The sequence below is a fragment of the Gobio gobio genome (assembly GCF_949357685.1).
Source record: "Gobio gobio genome assembly, chromosome: 14".
In the NCBI taxonomy this organism is placed as follows: Eukaryota; Metazoa; Chordata; class Actinopteri; order Cypriniformes; family Gobionidae; genus Gobio; species Gobio gobio.
In genome coordinates, this window is record NC_137107.1 from 19,866,535 (window position 1) to 19,888,266 (window position 21,732).

At 37.5% G+C, this 21,732-nt stretch overlaps 1 protein-coding gene across 1 annotated transcript in view; it reads left to right on the forward strand.

Annotated features, from left to right (window-relative positions):
- The window catches only part of unc119a2 (unc-119 lipid binding chaperone a2), a 36,328-nt gene that overhangs the window by 5,681 nt on the left and 8,915 nt on the right, over positions 1 to 21,732 (forward strand). The window contains exon 2 of the mRNA XM_079835913.1: positions 20,416 to 20,529. Coding sequence (XP_079692039.1) covers positions 20,416 to 20,529 — 114 coding nt within the window. The remainder of the gene's footprint in view (positions 1 to 20,415; positions 20,530 to 21,732) is intronic.

The window sequence follows — 21,732 nt, forward strand, 5'->3', positions numbered from 1 at the left end:
AGTGAGTAGCCTTTTCTATGGCCTTTTTTTTAACAGTTAGCTTTGCTCATGGTAATTAGTCCCAAACGATGCTTTATTAAAAATTGGGTAACTTAATTCATATTTTGACTAATTTAGGCATTATTTCAGAAACTAAACAAATGAATCATCATGGCTCTTGGCGAGAAAATACCCTTGACCTATTTGTCTCAAGGCCGAATTAAATAAAAAAAATACAGACTGTATAAATTTAACTTTGAACCTTGAGAAATAGAATTATAATATTTATATATTCAGTCTGAACGACAATGATCCACATACTGCAGTCTCTAAGTGCCAAAGACAAACCCTGTGAACTGAACAAACCTTGTGAACTCCAGCCCTTTGGCTCCACTGACTAAAGTCTTTGTTTTAATACCTGCACTTCATTGTCAGAATCATCCAGGCTAGCATGTTAGTATATATTAATTTAACAGAGAGTCTGTTTAAACCAAGTGCATCATAGCCCGCCTTGTTGACAGAGGCCATTTACATTAACTCTGACAAAATTATCTTGCTGATAACCGAATCAGTGGCGTGAAGATGGATGGCAATGGCTTTTGATGGGACCCGACCCAAGATCGAATCCACCCTTTTCCAAACTCATTCTACTCTTTTATTTAAAAAATGTCCTGGCTAATCCAAGCATTATAATGGCAGTAAGGCCCAATTCTATTTTATTTTTTGGACTTAATAAAACGGCGTTAATTTTCAGGTCAAAAACGTGTGAGCTAGAGTTTCCTAAGATGATACAGAATGATACAGAACATACAAGACTAGTGAAGCCACTTTTCCATCGGGCCAAACTGTTCTCTTTGTTTATTAACCGTTCCATTCCGTGCTGATCCGAGCCGACCGGTATGGATATCGTTTCGTTATCTACTGTGGTGATGCGATAATGTTATACGTCATGTCAGTCGTCGCCTTGAATGGTAACGCAAGAGTTTACAGATGAAATGTGATGTAAATATCGACTGCGTTATGAAGGATGACCAGATATATATTTTTAAACTATTATTAATGTGTTCAAATCACTCAAATAGTGCGTTTAGCAAGCTACGGAGAAACTGGTAGCCAGGCGACACGCAAGTGATCGATCCTGAGTGGCAACATACACACATTCTATGCTGCATGGTAGTTGGTGGAGAGAAACTCCCCTTCGTTCAAAGTGTGGTCCTGAAAAATCTTCGTTTGAAGGGCTATATGGCCCTTCCCCTTTACCCTACCACTCCAGCCAAAAGAGAATCGAGACACCCCTAACTCTTCACGTGAATGCGTAAAACGATGGCGTAGGGGAAAGGGAAGGGCTAAGGGGTAGAAATGTGATTGGGCCTAAATGGCAGCCCAAAATTTGAAGCCTAAAAAAAAGTGTACACATCCATTATAAAAGTGCTCCACACGGCTCCGGGGGTTAATAAAGGCCTTCCGTAGCGAAGGGTTTGCATAAGTAAAATATACAGATTTAACACGTTATAAAGTGAAATATCTGGCGGACCGCCTTCCGTATTCAACTTACGGGAAAAGCGCAACTGGCGCGGCAATGACGACGGTTGTAGAGTAAGCATTTTGAACTGTTAGAGGCGTTACACTTTCCACGCAAGTTGAATACGGAAGGCGGTCTAGCGGGTGCTAACGTGTTAAATATGGATATTTTTCTTACACTAACACATCGGTTCACTTCAGGATTATTTTCACTTCACAGACACAGTATCTATATCTATATTCTGTAGCTATTTTACTTGGTCAGTTTAAGACATTAATCATCTTTAAGAAGGTGTTTTTGGTTATTGGAACTCAAAATTAAAAGTACATGATTTACTATTCACAGCTGATGAAAAATAAATGCAAATGAGTGTATCCTACTTGAAGAGAGTCGGTGTGTCGTAGTACATGGACTCTCCAGTATTCATTCCCAATTTAAATGTAATATCCTGTTCCAACTTTATGCACACAATTATCAGAAAGTAGTTTATACAAGGCTGTACTGTAGCAGACCAGCAAATCAGGGAAAAGCTCATTACTCTTTCTAAGTTAATCAACTACATTTGTTATTCTTTAAGACTGCATCTAGTGCACAACACATCAGTTTTTTTGTTTGTTTGTTAGCCAGCTTGTTTGACCTCACTAGATGTCTTAGCATATTATTTCAACAGTTTCTGCACTGTTTACGTCTCACTGAACTCTAGGCTGGATTTGACCGCTTATGTGTGTGTTCAGTTCCATGCCAATTCTGTTCTTGATTCTAAATGTGACCCTCCTTCAGTGTTAATCTAACACAATTCTATTGCCATTTATTCAGGCACTTTATAACTTCATCTGCAGCAGAAATGAAAGCACTGCTTGCTATACATAAATGTAGATACTCGAGAATCATTAGCTCGCCTCCTAGTCTTACCCACTATTACAGAACTGTCACTTTAAAATATGACTTTTGTTTACCTCACGAAATTAAGAAAAAAATATTAGACTGAATGTGTAGTAGGTTCTATTGTTTGAGGGCATGATATGAAAATATTTTATAAAATGTATTTATTCATCTTGTTTTGAATGATTCATCCATACATGCATTTCATTTTTCTAAAATTAGTTTTGATCTTGTAATTTTCAATCAATATCATAACTCAATCTTCCGGTGAAACAACAGACTTTTCTCTGCTGATGTATGATGGAACAGGAATATTTGGGAATTAATGGGAATAAACTGGGAATATCTTTTGTACACTACCATTCAAAAGTTTGGGGTCAGTAATTTTTTCCCTTTTTTTTGTTGAAGAAATTAATACTTTGATAATTGAGAAAAATTGATAAAAAGTGATAGGAAAGACTTGTATTGTTAGAAAAGATTGACTAAATACTGTTCTATTTAACGTTTTATTCATTAATGAATCCTGAGTATCAAATCAGCATATTAGAATGATTTCTGAAGGATCATGTGAGACTGAAATAAATAACACTTGCATAACAATTGCTGCAATGAAAATATATTTATTTGACAGATTTACTAAATTAAAAGTAAATCATTGGAAAATATATCCATATGCAAAAAAACCCCAAACATGTCCACTTATTAAACAAAATGTTTATTTATGTTTGTATACGATACAGTTTAAAGTAATTTCCAATAAATTCCTTTTAAGTTTGCAAATTGGAATATTTTCATAATTCCCCAAATTAAGTTCCCTTGATAAGTTTCCAGAAATGTACCGGACATTTTCCTCCCCTTTGCAACCCTGTTAATAATCACACAAATTTAGGACTTCTTACAAAAAAGATATATTTTTTGTTAGTATTGACTTAAAGAAACAGGTGAGATTTGACTGCATCCAAAAAAGATCTATTTTTTGTTAGTATTGACTTAAAGAAACAGGTGAGATTTGACTGCATCCCTTGTCCTTTCTCTCCACTGTCTGCTCTTACTGTCATTTCCTGTGTCTATATCTGCACCTCTAAATTCCAGATGGCTAATCTGCCAAGCTTAATGCGCTAAAAATGTACACCACTCCTTTGCAACCCAGTGTCCTTAGCATGGCCCGTTGTAGTAAAAGATTCAATCCCCTTCAGAGCATAGCTGTTTCTAATGCCTGGTCAGAGATGATGATGATGATGATGATGATGATGATGATGATGATGATGATGAGGAGGAGGAGGATGATAAATGTGTTCCTTTTGACAAATGAGCGTTAATCAGTTTTGAATAGTGTATATATGCAGGGTTTTTCCTGGGTCAAAAATGGTCTTCGGTGGTGGCTGACAGACATGGTCATCCATACACACACACACACACGCACGCACAGTAAAAAAGTTCCCTACCCACGTGATCTGCAAGTGCAATACTGACAAAACATTTTAAATAAATTCAAAGAAAATTTTTAATTTTTGCTTATCTTATTTTGATACCTTGATGTTTGTTTTTGTTCCTCATTTTTACACTATTTACTGATAGTTGTTTTGGTATATAATCATATCAATATTTAAAAAGTAGTATTAAAAAATGAACAAATAGCCTAATTTTCTGCTATATACAATTTCATAAAATTATCAGCTAGCTAACCACAACTTTGTTCTGGGTTCACTCCAGTCTAAACTAAATGATTTTAGGCTATTTATTTTACTACACATTGTCCAAATAAATAAGCTGAAAGACTGTGGATGATTAAAGCTAATTCTTACTATCCACTCTTGCTAAAGTGGGTAAGCACACTTGTGTTCTCATTTCAAGTGTTCTGAGTAAATGATTCAACTGATTCATGAGTTCAGTGTTGGACTGATCCGTTCTAACCAGTCGTTAAAATGATTCAGTTCAAAGGAGTCATAATGTGGCGAATCGGACACAAGCCTGTAGTGCTTCAGTCAGAAATTGAAGCTTTCGCGCCTCGATCGCCCCCTGGTGGCCGGTCCCAGTATAGCTCCTAAACCCCGCATCTCCATGTATTAGAATGGGCGCGAGACACACTAAACAATTTAATTACACTTCAAATAATTGTTTCCTAAAGATGGTTTCTGTCATTTTAGGCAGTTTTTATTACAATAATTTCATTTCAAGTGTTCGTTTTTTAAATAAGTTTAGTTTTAGTGAGTTATTTGATGCTATAAAAACGGGGGGTGTGACGTCATGATTGACAGCTGAGATTGACGGCTTCTCTGAGTGAACTTGTCACTGAGGCACTAACAGACTTTTTTCTGGATTTTTGGGAGGAGATTGGAGCTTTAGCTTTAATTTCTACACTTCCACAACTGTTTATTTCACACCAACATAATGAATTGTTCTGCATCTGCGAGAGTGTGGGCGGGCTTTTGATAATCGCGCCTCTACTTCCTGTTCTCTACTGCGCAACTCCGGTCCCGAGATCGCTACTGCGCAGACTCGGTCCCAAGATGTCAGCGCCGTGAGCGGGCCTATGAAAGCTTCAACTTTGGTCAGCGGAAGTGAAGAGCGTTTCAACCAGTATAACTAAAAGTGTTAATGATAAACATTGCAACTACCTTTAACCAACCAACTTTCGTACAAACATTTGTTCATTTGTTCTAAATGTATGGAACATTTTAAGAACTAAAATTGCATACTCTGGACTGCCTGATGTTTAGATGAAATGCTCAGATATTTAATTTGAAATATTTAATATACATCGAAAGAGTAAAATATATCTCGAGCTGTGAGGTTTCTCTGTAAAACAAAACGGATATGTGTATATACCGAGCGGCAACCTCCCGCAGTTTCTCTTGAAGCCAGTACGGAAGTGACATATACTGCAATTCATCGACTGGCCGCTAGGGGTGGGAATCTTAAGGCACGTAACGATTCAATCCGATTCCGATTCTGGGAGTAACAATCCGATTCCCAAAACGATTCTTAACATACATTTTTGGTAACTAATTGTCCTGAACAGTTAGAAATTCTGTTTGACAATATTGCCATATTAAAAATGATTATGAAGATTTCTTTCAATACTTTTATTTTATTAACAAAGTTATATTCAAGATTAACAAGCTCTAATGAAACATAGTAAGCCATACAATTGCAAAGAACAATCATTAAGAATAAAGAGTTCTCAATTTACAACTAAGTGTGACAATTTTTCAGTTTCTTTAGAACATTAACAAAAAATGTCTTTAAAGCAAAAAAAAGTTTACTTTGGTTAGAGCCACAAAAAAATCTTTAAAACATAGGCTAATGCAGAAGAAAAACAACTTTAGCGCTCGCTGAGAAACCAAATTCAGTGTGTGCGCATAACATCTCACATGAGAACTTGCCGAGCTGCAACAGTCATGTTAGACACATTTAAAGGTCCTGTTCTTCGTGATCCCATTTTTCAAACTTTAGTTAGTGTGTAATGTTGCTGTTAGAGCATAAATAATACCTGTAAAGTTCAATGCCAAGCGAGATATTTTATTTAACAGAAGTTCCCTTTCAAAGCCTACAGCGAACGGCCGGTTTGGACTACATCCCTGTACATCCTGCTTTAATGACGTCAATAGAACAGTTTGTCGACTAACCTCCGCCCACAAGAATACGCAAAAAAGGGGGCGTGGTCTTGTTGCTCTCCCACGTGGAGAAGAGGAAGTGTTGCATTCGGTTGCGTTCGTAGAGTGTGTTTGTCGCCATGTCGTCCAGACGCTGTTATTTTCATCCCGGAGTCAAATAACCTTTGTTTGGCCTTCAGGGACACTGTACTTTGAGCACATGCATCTCTCCGTTATGGTACGAGGCGTGACCTTTCCGGTAACGTGCGCTACGCTGCTGTCGAATCACAACACGGGAACCGCTGGCACAATCAGAACTCATTACGTATTTCTGAAGGAGGGACTTCATAGAATAAGGAAATCATCAAGGCGTTTTTAGGACAGTGAAAACAGCGGTATACAGATAAGTAAATTGTGTGAAAAATACTGTGTTTTTTTACACGCGAAACATGAACACATGTTATATTGCAGACTGTAAACACAAAATCAAAGCTTAAAAAAACACAGGAAAAACGGGACCTTTAACGAATCACTCACCAAAACGAAGCCTTTGTTCAGAATTTTCCATTCGTTTGAAACATTGTGCAGTAGTTCAGCAATATTCGATAAGTCATTCCAAAAATGATGCCACGGATGTTGGTAGGTTTATGTCCCGGCCACCAATCGGAGACATAGGAGTGTTATTAAGCATTAATGGAAAGGAAAGCGCCCTATAGCCTACTTGAGCACCACTTCGTTATTTTGGCTCAGAATTTCGTTTGTTGGAAATATGAACTTAATTTAGAAATGCTTTTGAAATTAAAAACGTTGCATTTAATAGGCAAAATACATTTTTGAAATGGAGAGGCAGCTGCAGCGAGTGCAGACACAGAGGCATTTGTGCAAAACTGTGGAAAAATTTCATAAAACGTACGGGTGTTGAACCCTCTCACCGGGAAAAGTGTCCCCACGGGTGCGATGCCCCTGAGCAGGTCGTAGTTTGTCCATTTTATCTTAAACGAGGCCACTTCGAGTGACAGGTGGATAGCCATTTATCTGCTGTCTGTTAGTCATCGCGTCACTTCAGCTCCGCCCACATCCAGTCTTTTTGCCCATTTTCTGTTATCTGGGAGTGACGCACTGCCAAGATGGCAACGGCCATCTCGTCCATACTTTGCGCTTCATAACGGCTCATCAGAATCCTATGGGTGACGTCACGGACACTACATCCATATTTTTTTATATCTATGTACTTTTTCCCTGTACTTTTTAGTATCTGGCTATAAGTTGTAATTTTCAGTATTTCACAAATGTCCAAATTGAGTCATCCCTGAGACAAACTGAGACGATTCAAGCTGTTTTTAGGCAGTACAGTTGAGCAGAAAAAAACTAAAGAAATCAATCTAACCTGCCATGTGAGTCATTTACATATATTTACATATTTGTATAAAGCTAGAGTCTGCAATCAGAGAACCGTTGTTTAATGAGACAGATTTGTTCAGTTTTGAGTGGTGATGCTTAAGGACATGTGCACACAGAGAAAGATCGAGAGTTCATGTAACACGCTCTTATTCCGTCCACTGGCTGACGTACATTCGGTGACTTCCTGTTGCCCTTTTTTACTTGACTCATGTTTTCTATTCTTGTTGAGCGCTTTAAAATCTTCTGACATGCCAGTAGGTTGTTGGTCTTGTTTCCATGGTGTGCTCTCAGCGTCCTATCCTCTCACCCCGCCGCTACTTGATGCTAATGCAGAATGATCCAGGGTCACGTTAAAACGGCCAAAGGCATGGCGGTCATGTCTGCGTTGGCCACAAAGCGAATTTCTTGACTGGGCATTTACAAAGCTGAGCCTAAATCTACCGGACATGTGTAATTGTGTCCTCTATCAGGTCCTCTCGTCCTACAAATGTGCATGTGTGTTTTTGTGATAAGAACATCAAGTACCTTTTGAGGTTTTTACATCCTGTTCGTGTGCATGTGCAAAGTGCTGCAAGACGGTGCGGAACAGATAAAGTTCTCAGATGCTTTCGAAATTACAAATATTCTGGTCACGTTCAGAGCGGCTCCTGAATGTCATCTAGATCAGTGGTTCTCAGCTGACCCAACTGACCTGTGACCTGGTCATGATCTACCAGCTGAGAATCAATTATCTGGATCTAAATTCTTTTGAAATGCCAGTTAGTGATTGCTAGTTAAGGGTTGTTTTGTACTTACAGTGAAGCATCTAGTTCTAATGTTCGTTTACCTAATCTGAACATATTTAAAAAGTTAATTTGTTAGAAATACACTGTAAATTGGTATTACATGTCTGTTTTGTTGAATTGGCTATTCACCTATTTTAGGGTTATCAGACCTTGTGGTGGTTTATTTTGCTGATGATACTGTTAGCAAGCCATTTTTCAGTTTATGACCGCTTTTATGTATCTGGTGGGTTTTTTTTGTGGTTGGACTAGTATGGTAATGAACACATCCACAGCATGTTTTAAACGGTTTTTGTTGTGCGGCTTGCCCCTAAAGGTCAGAAAAGTACTGATGTTCTCATTTTATGTCATGTTTCATCTCTGTATCTCTATTTATGCTATAAGGGCCAGTATGTATACCAGTTTAAATCTTCACAATCCATGCAAGCACAAAGTTCTTTTAAAGAGCACCTATTATGGCATTTAAAATGTTCCAAATATTGTTTTAGAAGTCCCCAACAACAGTTTTGCATGCATGCAATGACAAAAAAGACTTTAGTTTTCTTATAATATGCATTTATTTTTACCTGTTTTGACAGCGATTCTCAAATGATTCCTTTAGTGATTCACTTTTCAAAACCCCGCCTTTACGTGACGCTAATCTGCGGTGATTGGTCCGATGACCCAGTCAGTTGTGATTGGTATAGTCTGTGCAGATATTTTCGGAAACGGAATGCCCATCAAAGTCTTATAGTGACAGTAATTTGTTAATATGTGTCAGGAGTTATGAATATGAAAACCGCGTCGGTACCGTTTGATTGTAATATGAGCCTCAGCTGATCTCAATCATAAAAAAACTCCTCTATTCTCCTCACGAAGACTCGCGACAAATCAACATCCCTCAGGGCTTTTAGTTCAAAAGTGTGCAGAGGAGACATATTGATAGATTCTCATATGTCTGTGTCAAATTTCTAAACAGAGGAGTATTTTTTATTCAATACTTCCTCAAAATGCGCAGATGTAGCCTAATCATGAGCGATTGAGTCTCTTATGTGTTGTTTTCAATTCATACTGGCAGCCGGAGGGCGCTCTGTGCACATGTAGTCCATATATGGTACAGACAGACGAAGAAGACACCATGTGCCATAATAGAAGTCCATAATAAAAGCTTACTGAGATCGCGAAACATGCAAATAGAGAGATTTGAAGACTTATAAACACACAATCGCGACGATGTATGGTTTGTCTTCAAGCCACTTAGTCTTCAAATGCTCATCCTTGGGCAGATGAAAAAAGTTTGCTTTTGAGGCGCACTTCAGAACATAGCGTCTCGTCGCCATGATGTTTTCTAGTTTTCACTGGCGTCTTGGAGCGCAATAAGTGGGCGTATCGTATTCAAATAACTTGACAAGTTGACGTCATCTAGTCCGAGAAAAAGCTTCGGTCTTCTAACGATTCTTAAAAATGACTCAGAGTCGACTCTTACTTTTGAAAGAAAAAAAAAACGATATATACGGTGCACTGTCATATTTCAAACTTTGCAGGATGTTTTTATTCACTTAGATCTATGTTACACACTACATGAAAGGTAAATTTCAAAATTCCATGATAGGTGCTCTTTAAGCAAGCAGCATTTGTTTTGTTTTTGGAATTTAGAATATTTTGTCCCTCACAGCTGGCATGAGTATTAATACTAGGGGTGTAACAATATATTGTGTCAATGTATCGCAATACAAAAATGCAACCACACATATCCTGGATTGACAATCTGTATTGTGTATAGTTCACCCAAAATGAAAATTTACTGTATAAGGAAAAAGTCAGTACTACATCATTAAACTACTAGCCTGACAAGCCAGACCCACATTAGGAATGAGATTGTGCAGGTATTTGAATTGAGATTGCGATCTTTTAACGATTAACCGTAGCCTGACAAGCCAGACGCACATCAAGATGTTGGGTCTGGGAACTCACCATTGGCAGGGCTCAATCCGAGTGGTGGGATGAACGGTTGTCTTTCAAATCCCCTCTGCACGCAATAGGATAGCGCTACAACCAACCAGAGCAACGAAGAAGGTGAAGCGGAGCTAGGGTATAAATTAAACCTTCGCTGTATCCGGTCGGCAAAACTCCAAACACATCTTCCTTTCTTAAGAATGACTTGAGTGCCGTTCTTTTCTCAAAGAAAACCTTTACTTCAAGTCTTCCAGAGTCGTGGCCAAAGCCGATTTGAAAGACCGCTGTTCGCCAGATTCTTTGTTTACAAGTAGTATGCAGAACCACCACAACTCTGCCGTCATTATACTAAGCCCGCCCACCGACTCTCTACACGATGTGATTGGCCTGACCAGAGTTTGGTTTTTCCAGCTCGCAAGCCAACGGAGAGTTGCTAGACTACCCTGGCTGCAACTTAGATTTGCTACCGCTAGGGTGCGTCTAGATTTCTAGGCTATTAAACTACTATAATGTTGAATATAGTGTATAATGAATATTTGTCCTGATAATGCCAAATGTCTTATTTTGCCAGTAAAAAGTGACCTACATTATTTTAAATATATCTAGTCAGTGACACAGTGCAAGCATATTCGTCTAAAATTATATTTTCAGCTTCAGAATCCTGAATATTTTTATTCTGGTGTCACCATTGTCCTGTGCATTGGGTTTCCAGCACCAAATCCAAGCCTATTAATTTCCACCCCCAATTTAATACCAAATTTGTTAACCTTTTACCATATGTCTTGGAGTATCGCTACTCTTGGAGTATTTTCCCCAAAAAGATTCATTTGAACTTTTATGGGCATTTTTACCTTTTTTTTTTTTTACCTAATAAATGTATGTATCATCTTTTGTGTCAATTTCTTACATTTAATCAATCAATTTAATTGGAATAATAAGACACAATAGGGCTGTTACCAATCAAATGAAATCAGTATCAACTAAATTCATCTTTGCAATGCAGAGGAAATTCAGAAGCTGCATCTGAAGTGGCATTTAGATGCATTTACAGAGACTGTTTAATGAAGCTCAGAGGGGACATGAATGCATTTAACCAGCAGTTACAAATGCATAAATAATATTTTGATGTTTTATACATAAAACACTGAATATTGAGATTTGAAATGATTTAAACAATGAAAAGATACTTTAAATGTGAAATTAACCAGTATGTACGCCAGTAGGTGGCAGCAAGTCACTGTTAATGAGCGAGTCATTTTAGATTCAACCGATTCATTCAAACAGCTGATTGATTGATTCATGAACGAAGCATTTGATTGTCTTAATGAGTGAGTCACTGAATCATTTATTCAAGCAATTCATTCATTCAGTAATGAAATACCGCAGTGTGTTGCTTAGAGACGTAAAAGAAGTCCTTTTCGTTGGCGAAATAGAGCAAAAACGGGCAATGTTGTGTCTAAAATATAAATCACTAAATAACTTATTTTACTGTTCATCAATATCAAATCAATATCACTGATGATGATATTTGAAGACAAAAGCAGCACTCTTTGTGTGATTTATTGATTTAACTATTAAAAGATATAAATACAAAAGACGTAACAGACGTGTTTTTGTCCCCTTATCTTGAATATTGGGGACATTCTAAATGCATTTTAAATGGACTAAATCACGCAGTGAAAGCGTGCACTCTATATTCACAAGCACACTAGTCTATTCTACTGTAGTAGTGGATGCGTGCACTCTCTGTGTGTTTTTTTTAAAGTGAGGGACATGCTCGATAATGTCAGATCGCACATTGTTAAAACAACAATCACATTATTATCATAGATGATGTATATCGCACACCTCTATGTTGGATTCAGTGTTACACTGTGATTCAAACTATCATTGCTTGCATGTGCACCACAGCTTAATGTTGGAACTCCTAGACCAGGGGTCGGCAACCAATGGGGAAATCTTTGGCACGTGAGCAAAAGCTAGAGAGGTTTATGTATTTAATTCAGATAAAGTACCTAGCATACAGATCTACATATTGAGGTAATCATTCCTCATAGTAACACAGCTTGTTTTAAGTTGGGAGTTACAAAGTGAGAATTAAACTCAAGTCAATGAAAGCGCACAGCTCTGATAAACCATTAGCACGACCTCTTCACATCACGCGCACACAATACTGACTGACAGCTTGTTCCGCTGTACATAGTTAATGCTATACATTTCGGAGATATTAAACCAAGTATATGGCACAGTATCAGAAACTTAAAAATGGCACTTTGTGACATAAAGGCTGCCGACCCCCATCCTTGACCAAAGCTCTGACAAAATTTTGGCTTTATTCGTGCATCTTACAGGAGCTGTTGAGTAGAGTCCTTCCGGCGCACTCTGTCTCTGCCGCCCACCGTGAGAAATGTTAGTGTGACACCGGCCCATTCCCGACTCATAGAGACACACCTGCTACTCTGTGCATTACCTCACTGATCTGGGCGACGTGCCTGAGGAGCGGATTACAGGCCACCTCTTATTGATGTACTGCTACACACATTTATATCCACACTCACGCAGACTCCATCACTCTGTATCTCTCTCGGACAAAAATCTGGCATAGAGGAATAGCCAGATGGAGCGATGGAGTGGAGAGGTGATTTTGTACAAAGCGTCATTTGTAGTCAGTGAACAGCAGTCGATGTTAAATGAATTTGTGTTGCTCTGAAGGTGTTAGTTATGTAGCGGATACTGAGGAATTACATTGCAGCGATAATCCTCATTACTATCGCTGTCATTCACTGCACAGATTATTTAATAGATTTAAGATGAGTCAGTTATTATGAACGTCTCTGAATGAATGTAGATCACCTAGTGAGGTTGTAACACACCCAAGTTTCATGTACATTTTGGAATCTGAATTACAATAAAGTATATGCAACAATGTGATTTAAGCATTGGCAGGTTTTGAAAGTCTAATGACTAAAGACCTCAAGGATTGGTTGCTGTACAACTTTTTTTTTTTTTTTTGGCCATTTATTTGCATGAAGTTGAGTGTTTCTCTGCTTTTTGATGCTCTCACCATGTTCTCACCACCTGCTACTGTAAAGAATGAATTGAAATACTTCAATTTAAGTCAATAATACCTGAAAATCTAATATTAACTCATCTCATCCTATTTTTGAGTTAAAAAAATTATTACTGTCAGGACAGATCAACACATTTTAGTGACTGATTTGAAAAGTGAACAGCCAAGTAACAAAGTGGTGGGTAGATCATTTAATGTACAGTATCAGATATCAGTTCCGTCCAATGCTATGTTTATCACTGTCTATCGGATTCAATCGCGCATTTAAATACGATTGTCAATCCGGAAACTTTGCAATATGTAGTTAGCAGCATGAAAAATGTATATTATAAGCCAAGATTGTTGCCATTTATAATCATTGAAGCTCTACAATCCGAGGTACACAAAGCTGCACTCTTGCAAAAACTCCCTCTATAATCCATGAAGCTGTGCAATCTGTATAGAATCTATTATTGGCGTTTATACTTTGTTGGTTATAATGACAGGATTCACGAGCATGCAGAACTCGCGGCACGTTTTGAGCACCAATTTAAACACCTCTGCTTGGCATTTCTTAAAGGGATATTTCACCCAAAAATGTCGTCATTTACTCACCCTCATGTTGTTCCAAACCTGTATGAGTTTCTTCCTTCTATTGAACACAAAAGATATATTGAAGAATGTCTGTAACTAGACAGTTGATGGCACCCATTGACTTCCATATTTTTTTTTCTTTTTTTTTTTCTATGGAAGTCTGGTTACCAACATTCTTTAAAATATACTTTTTACTTCAACAGAACAAAGAAACTCGTATAGGTTTGGAACAACTTAAGGGTGAGTAAATGAAAAAAATTTAATTTCTCTTTAATGTTCCAAAAACGCGTTGTAAATATAAACATCTGCCGCTCTTCACAGAGTGCTTACACAGACAGTCAGAGGAGTGTCTTAAAGTGCAGGAAAACCCTTGCGTCCAAAGCAGCTTTACTGAAATTGTATGTTTCTGTGTTAAAATTAAGAGTAATCTGTTGTCAGGTGACTATCAAACTAATGTCTATATTGCAGAAATGTACAGTTCTAGGACAATACAGATCATCCGTTTAGCTAATGCCATGTATTAACCAGAAACAATGAGCCCTGTAAATCAATGATTATATGTTGTGATCATAATGATTACAATATACTGTATGGAAAATGTTCCGTTATTTGGTGTCATCTTTACAAAAGGCTGGATCCAAACTGGAGCTGGCATAATGTCTAGTTAGAAACCGAAAAGCAAATGGCAAATAATTAGCATAGCTGCTGTTCATAACATTTCAAGCAAAAGATAATCATGTGCATCTCGTATAACTGGAGTACAAGGTTATGAGATGTATTGTGAATACTATATACAGTATGTATGTTTTGTATGTATGTAAATAATTTGAGGATCTTGGCTGAATGGTTAATGGAGGAAATGCTGACTAAATATCAGAAGGCCATGATTCATTTTACCAACATTAGTTATTATTGATCTTTGTTAACGTTATTTAATAAAAAATACAACTGTTCATTGTTAGTTTGTTAGATCAGGTCCGTTAAATAATATTAACAGATACAACTTTAGGATTTTAAATAATCTATTGGTAAATGTTGAAATTAACGTTTAACTAAGATAAAAAATGTGTTAGAATTATTTGTTACATTATAACATTGTTAGTTCATGTGTTAGTTCAACTGATGATAACAAATTAAACCTCTGTTTAGCCAAAGATCCAAATTCAGGTGCTGAATTATTTTATTATCCTATTGTAGCATCTCAAAATCCAGAAACCAACCTGTTCTAGAGAGCCAGCTTATTTGCATTATGGGTCAGACGGCATTCCATTTAGGTCAGAGTCTGTTTTGTCTGCTGTCTGAGCAATGCCATTACAAAACCGGTTTTGGAAAACATATGATTGAGGACTATGTTTGGTCGGTTGCAGTTACATCACAGTGTAGTGCTGCAGAGAGAGAGGTACACAAAACCTGCCTTCCATTTAAATCTCCTGATCGCGTCCCAATCCGCCCCTGCCATGCTGAGACGCCTTAAGCTGCTTAGGCCCTAATCTGGGCCCTGGGCTCAGGGGGAGCACATGTACAGTGTCCAGAGAGGAGGGGCTAAACTGCGGCATGTGACCACGGGAATGCACCTTCTCTCAGGTGGGCTTATTTAGTAGCATGCATGCATGCTATGTTAAATCCATTCAGAACCTGGATCTTGTTAATAACATGTTATTGTGCATGATTGTGGACAATTTTTCTGTGGATTTGTCTTAAGAAAAGCAGACACATTAGATGCATTTGTGTACTATCCTTTCTAAATGATATATTAGTGTGTATCTCAAATAGGGTTTTGTGGTATATTAAGTAATTTGCAAATATCAGAACCTTGTGAAGACCATGCAGACAGTGTGGTTCAGGTAGCTAAACCCAACATTCACACATTAGTGTGAGCTTTTTTGGTTAATGTCTTCAATTTAATGTCATGCATGTCTAAATTTTCTGGCAGGCTTTATTGCTGTTCTTCAACAGTACTCAAATTGCATGTAAACTGAATTGTACGGTCCACATTCAGAATGTTGGCCTCCACCATGATTCTTTAATTATCACTTCACTAAAATTATCACTTTGCTTGTTTGATGAAGTCATTAAAATATTGCACTCTACTACTTTTTCACAATTTGACTTTTTAACTTTGTTTGCAATTTCATACAAAAATAAATAAATTGTCACATTTTAATTAAATGCATAGATTATATAAGACTAAAAAAATAACACCCAAGTCAATTTCCATCATATACTATATTGCCAAAAGTTTTGGGACGTCTGCTTTTACATGCACTTAAACTTTAATGACATCCCATTCTTAATCCGTAGAGTTTAATATGGAGTTGGCCCACCCTTTTGCAGCTATAACAGCTTCAACTCTTCTGGGAAGGCTTTCCACAAGATTTAGGAGTGTGTTTATGGGAATTTTTGACCATTCTTCTAGAAACGCATTTGTGAGGTCAGGCACTGATGTTGGACGAGAAGGCCTGGCTAGCAGTTTCTGCTCTAATTCATCCCAAAGGTGTTCTATTGGGTTGAGGTCAGGACTCTGTGCAGGCCAGTCAAGTTGCTCCACACCAAACTTGCTCATCCATGTCTTTATGGACCTTGCTTTGTGCACTGGTGTGCAGTCATGTTGGAACAGGAAGGGGCCATCCCCAAACTGTTCCCACAAAGTTGCGAGCATGAAATTGTCCAAAATGTCTTGGTATGCTGAAGCATTAAGAGTTCCTTTCACTGGAACCAAGGGGCCAAGCCCAACCTTTGAAAAATAACCCCACACCATAATCCCCCCTCCACCAAACTTAAAAACTTGGCACAATGCAGTCATTCAATACTTTTCTCCTGGCAACCGCCAAACCCAGACTCGTCCATCAGATTGCCAGACAGAGAAGCATGATTCATCACTCCAGAGAACATGTCTCCACTGCTCTAGAGTCCAGTGGCGGTGTGCTTTACACCACTGCATCCGACGCTTTGCATTGCACTTGTTGATGTAAGGCTTGGATGCAGCTGCTCGGCCATGGAAACCCATTCCATGAAGCTCTCTACACACTGTTCTTGAGCTAATCTGAAGGCCACACGAAGTTTGGAGGTCTGTAGCTATTGCCTCTGCAGAAAGTTGGTGACTTCTGCACACTGTGTGCCTCAGCATGCGCTGACCCCGCTCTGATTTTTTTTTTTAACGTGGCCTACCACTTCGTGGCTGAGTTGCTGTTTTTCTTAATTGCTTCCACTTTGTTATAATAACATACCATGCTTGAATTCACTGAGCGACCCATTCTTTCACAAATGTTTGTAGAAGCGTCTGCATGCCTAGGTGCTTGATTTTATACACCTTTGGCCATGGAAGTGATTGGAACACCTGAATTCAATGATTTGGAGGGGTGTCCCAATACTTTTGGCAATGTAGTGTATCTTTTGGATCTATATTCCCATCTGGTTATGGGCAATTAAAATGATGCACAAATTAAGTAAACTTCCATTTACAAATTGCAGACATTGCATCCTGAGTTTTCAGAAAGCAGTTATCAGTTGTTATACAGATGTTTTTCAAATCAACGATGTGTTTTTACGATGTGCGACACAATTAGAATAACAGCTGAAAACCACTTTATTTTGAAACTAAAATAACATTAGGCCTAATGTCCTAGATCACAGAATGTGTGCTCAGGAAATCGGACACACAAAAAAACTGAATATTAAGAGCCAACAACTGTGCATTTTAATAGAGAGCTCATTTGCAATTTAAATTCTGTGGTTGTATAAGCCCTGATGAATTGCATTTGATGTTTTTATTCACATTATTGTTTTTCCCTGCTAGGCCTAATGCAATGGATAGGGGTTTTTCCCTTTCAGACCTTTATATCTGTCCAGACTGATTCAGTTGGTACCACTTTATTAAGATGAGGCTTAATACAGCTACTGTATAAATACCCTGAAGTTTAAGAACTCTGAATTGGAAATTGTGAATCACAGCACTTAGCCTAAAATACTAATGGATTACCATTGCTGTGTGTAAAACAATAAGGGTGATGACCAAATCATTGACTTGAAATGGCTTATTTTTAATGTGGCCTCTGTTTGTCTTGGCAGGGTCTAATTTATTTGTCAAATAACATCCCACGGGAACCGTCATTCTGGCATCTCTAATGAACTGCCTAAGAATGAGTCAGAAATCCGATACCTACAATTCATGGGTACGGCTCGCAGAACATACCCACAAAACACTACCTACAGAGCAGCAAACACTGATTGGCACTGCAACGTCTCGTTGTGGGGTTTACTGAAGCAAAAATAGCTTACATTAGTTTACATTATATCCTTGCTGGTTTAGTGGTAAACAATGAAGGCCTGAAACAGACAGATCTTGACCGCTTTTAAGTCAAGCACCTGGCCACCCTAGCAGCCACATTGCAATATGAATGAGCAACCCAGAACAGTGTGAAATAATTTTAAGGTATTGATGGAAGTTCATTCTTGGTTGTAGATATGACAGATGCTATGTGGGAGGGAGAGAGGGCGGACGGCCTTCTGTTAGACATTTTTGGGGGAAGATGTTCAGTGTTGAGACTGTCAACAGTCATTGTATCTGTATTGATATTTATTTAATTAACCCTCTGGGATTCTTCATTTATGGATCACACTCAGGACCTTCGGGTCAAAAATGACCCAGAGGGCGGGATTAAGATAAAACAAGATTTGAGTAAAATCAATGAAATATATATTTTTTCAATAATATTTTCTTTTCTTTTTTGGTGTTTTGAGATAATTTTATGATTTATAATTCATATTTATGCAATAATTATATGACCCATTTGTTCCCATTGAATATAATACAAATTATATTCAATTATATATATATATATAATTTTATTTTTTATTAAAGCTGTATTTCATTTTAGAGTCAAGCCTAGGCCTCATGAAAGCAATTTTTTAAATGAGATCCGTGCCCTCCGGTGGACACATTGAGCATTTTTATCACGCAATAGCACATTTTTAACACCATAGTGGATCTTCGTAAAATCGTAGCTTCATCGGAATGGTCCGAAACTTTGTGACTTTATTGGTACTTGGTATATGAACACCCAAACAAATTGGGGACAGGATTTGAAAAGTCTAAGTGGTCGTAAAAAAAAAAAAAGTCACATTCAGGACCTTCGTGTCAAAAATGACCCCCATAGGAAATGAATGGGAAATTAGTTTTTTTGTGCATACAATCTAGTCTACAAATCAGCCAGGATGCAGAGAAAAAGGGTTCAACAGTGAAGGGTGAATCTCTAAAACATCAAGAGTGCAACACAGACAAAAAAACTCACACACACTTATACACACAAAAACACACGCACACACAAATTAACGCGTGCCATTCCAAAAGCTAATTGTGTTTTTGTGTGTGTGAGTTTTTTTGTCTGTTTTGCACTCTTTATGTTTTAGAGATTCACCCCTTCACTGTTGAGTCCTTTTTTCTGCATCCTGGCTGATTTGTAGATTGTGTGCATAAAAAAACTCTGTATTTTCATATTTTTGCCAATTTCCCATTAATTTCCTATGGGGGTCATTTTTGACCCGAAGGACCTGAGTGTGACTATTTTTTTTTTTTTACGACCACTTAGACTTTTCAAATCCTGTCCCCAATTATTTGGGGTGTTCATATACCAAGTACCAATAAAGTCACCAAGTTTCGGACCATTCCGATGAAGCTACGATTTCGAACATTAAAAAAAAAAATGTGGGTCAGAAATGACCGAAGAACCCCAGAGGGTTAACCGAGATTTGGTTTTCTCTGACACTTTTGTCCTACTTTGTAAACAGAAAATATATTAAAATAACAGAGTTGAGAAATAATGTAGCGTACGACCATGCTTTTGACCATAGTTGGAACTGTTTTTTTTCTTCACTCAATGTAATTTCTACAGTTATTATTTATTTACATATTATTATTATGACTTCAATTATTCTATCATCTGCTACTAATTGTATCTAATGTTGTTGTTGTCGTTTTATTTTATTTTCATATTATATTAAATGCCAAAAACAATAAAAAGACAATAGAAGAGAAATAATATAGCAATCTGACTTTCTGGAAAGTGGGACACAGTGTAAAATAGAATCAGAGTGGGCGGGACACGGGTGTGGGAGAGAACCTGGCGGGAGTCTTTGCACAAACATCTCAAGTCATGCACAGTTGCGCACAAGAAAATCACCAATCATTGGATGTGTCAATCAAACATCAATTTAAAGAAATATTAACGTACAGTAATAATCATGAAATATTTTGAATGGGACTCGACTTGGGAATAAGTCCAATTCCTAATATGTTCGAGTATGAGTCAATACCGAATCCAAATGCACACGACTCCATGAAAAACACATAACTTTTTAGTTGAAAATGATGTTGTGTAAACGGACCTTTTAAGATATTTGGACACATTTTTATTTTTCATTTTATTTTTTTATCCATTTTTTTGCTTTTTATTTTATAGGATAATTTGGTTTTTGTTTTAAGGCTTACTGACTTTGCTTCCAGTAAAGCCTCTGCTGTCTTATTCATCTGTATACTACTAAATGATTAAGGTACCAGTTTGAACTGTTGACGTAATCATTACAGCTGTCACTCACAAAGTATATATAATGATTTTAGGGAGCAGGAACCATTCATTTGTAAATGTAGTTAAATATGTTTCTTCCCCCCCCTAACAGACTACCTGTGTAATCCAGAAGAAAATGTGTACAATATTGACTTCACACGGTTCAAGATCAGGGATATGGAGACCGGAACCATACTGTTTGAGATCACCAAACCACCAGCCATAGGTGAGTGTGAGCAGATTACTGATTCCAGTCATCTGATCAGCAGTTTGGTTTTTGAGTTTTGGGCCTGTAAAGCCGCGTTTCCACCGAAATTACCCGGAACTATTTGTACCAGGAACTTTTTCTCCCCCAGATCTGCTACAATCTGCGTTTCCACCGCGGTCTAAAGTACCGGGGAGATTAGGCAAATTAGTCCGGTGACGTGGGAATGCGCGCGGCTGCTCCTCCCAGTCACCGACGGACAGTAATCACTTTTGCGCGATACTGTCTGCAACAATAACAAGTGTAGGTGATGCAAGCAGCGCTGCTTTTGCTGATTATATGTACACACATTACCAACACTGCCTATTTAAACGTGCACTTTCACCTGGTTTGACCATTTTAATGCAAAATGGGATGATGGGCAATCCAAAATCTGAATGTGTTGTAATAGCTCAATTCCAAAACAAAACATTTTCTATAAAAGGATAATGAGGTTTCAGTCATTCATGACAGATGTGTGAAAAGTTAATTGAATGAAAACAATAGACTGAATTAAGCAGTTGAAAGATTAGGTACTAGACTGCAAGTATTTTATTTTTTTATCACAATAACAGCTCTTAACATTCACAAAAAAATAAATAAACCACATGACTAGTATTACAATATGCTTCATTAAATGCATAATTTTAGAGACTTCTTCCTCAAATTTGAAATGAAGCAGGACCACACTTATGGCTTCACTTAAGTTGTGGTTATAAGTTATTATACTACATTCACATAGTTATACATTTAAAAATATAATATTTGGGTTTTCTAGATATGTTTATGTGCATATTCAGAAAGACTTGCGAGCAGCAGCCCTTTTATTTGCTTCCTACACTATATGAATACAATTAGAATGTGGTTATATAGTTAAAATGTGGAAATTAAAGACACAGTGACATTTTACACATTTTACTTTATTTTAGACAGATTAGTTCTTACAAAATTAAAATAAAAGTGTGCAAAGACAAATAAATTACTAGAACAATAAAATGAAAATATAAAATGTGAAAACAACAATATAAAAAAAAGTGTATTTTTCAGTAACCTTTCCAAGAGCTGTGCCAACAAGTACAATATATAAAGTACAAATGTGGTAGTGCAAATGCTTCATTCAAGCGGCTGGTCATTGTGGCTACTTCTTGAACAACTGGACAAACTGTCCCTCTGCTGCCGTCTGCT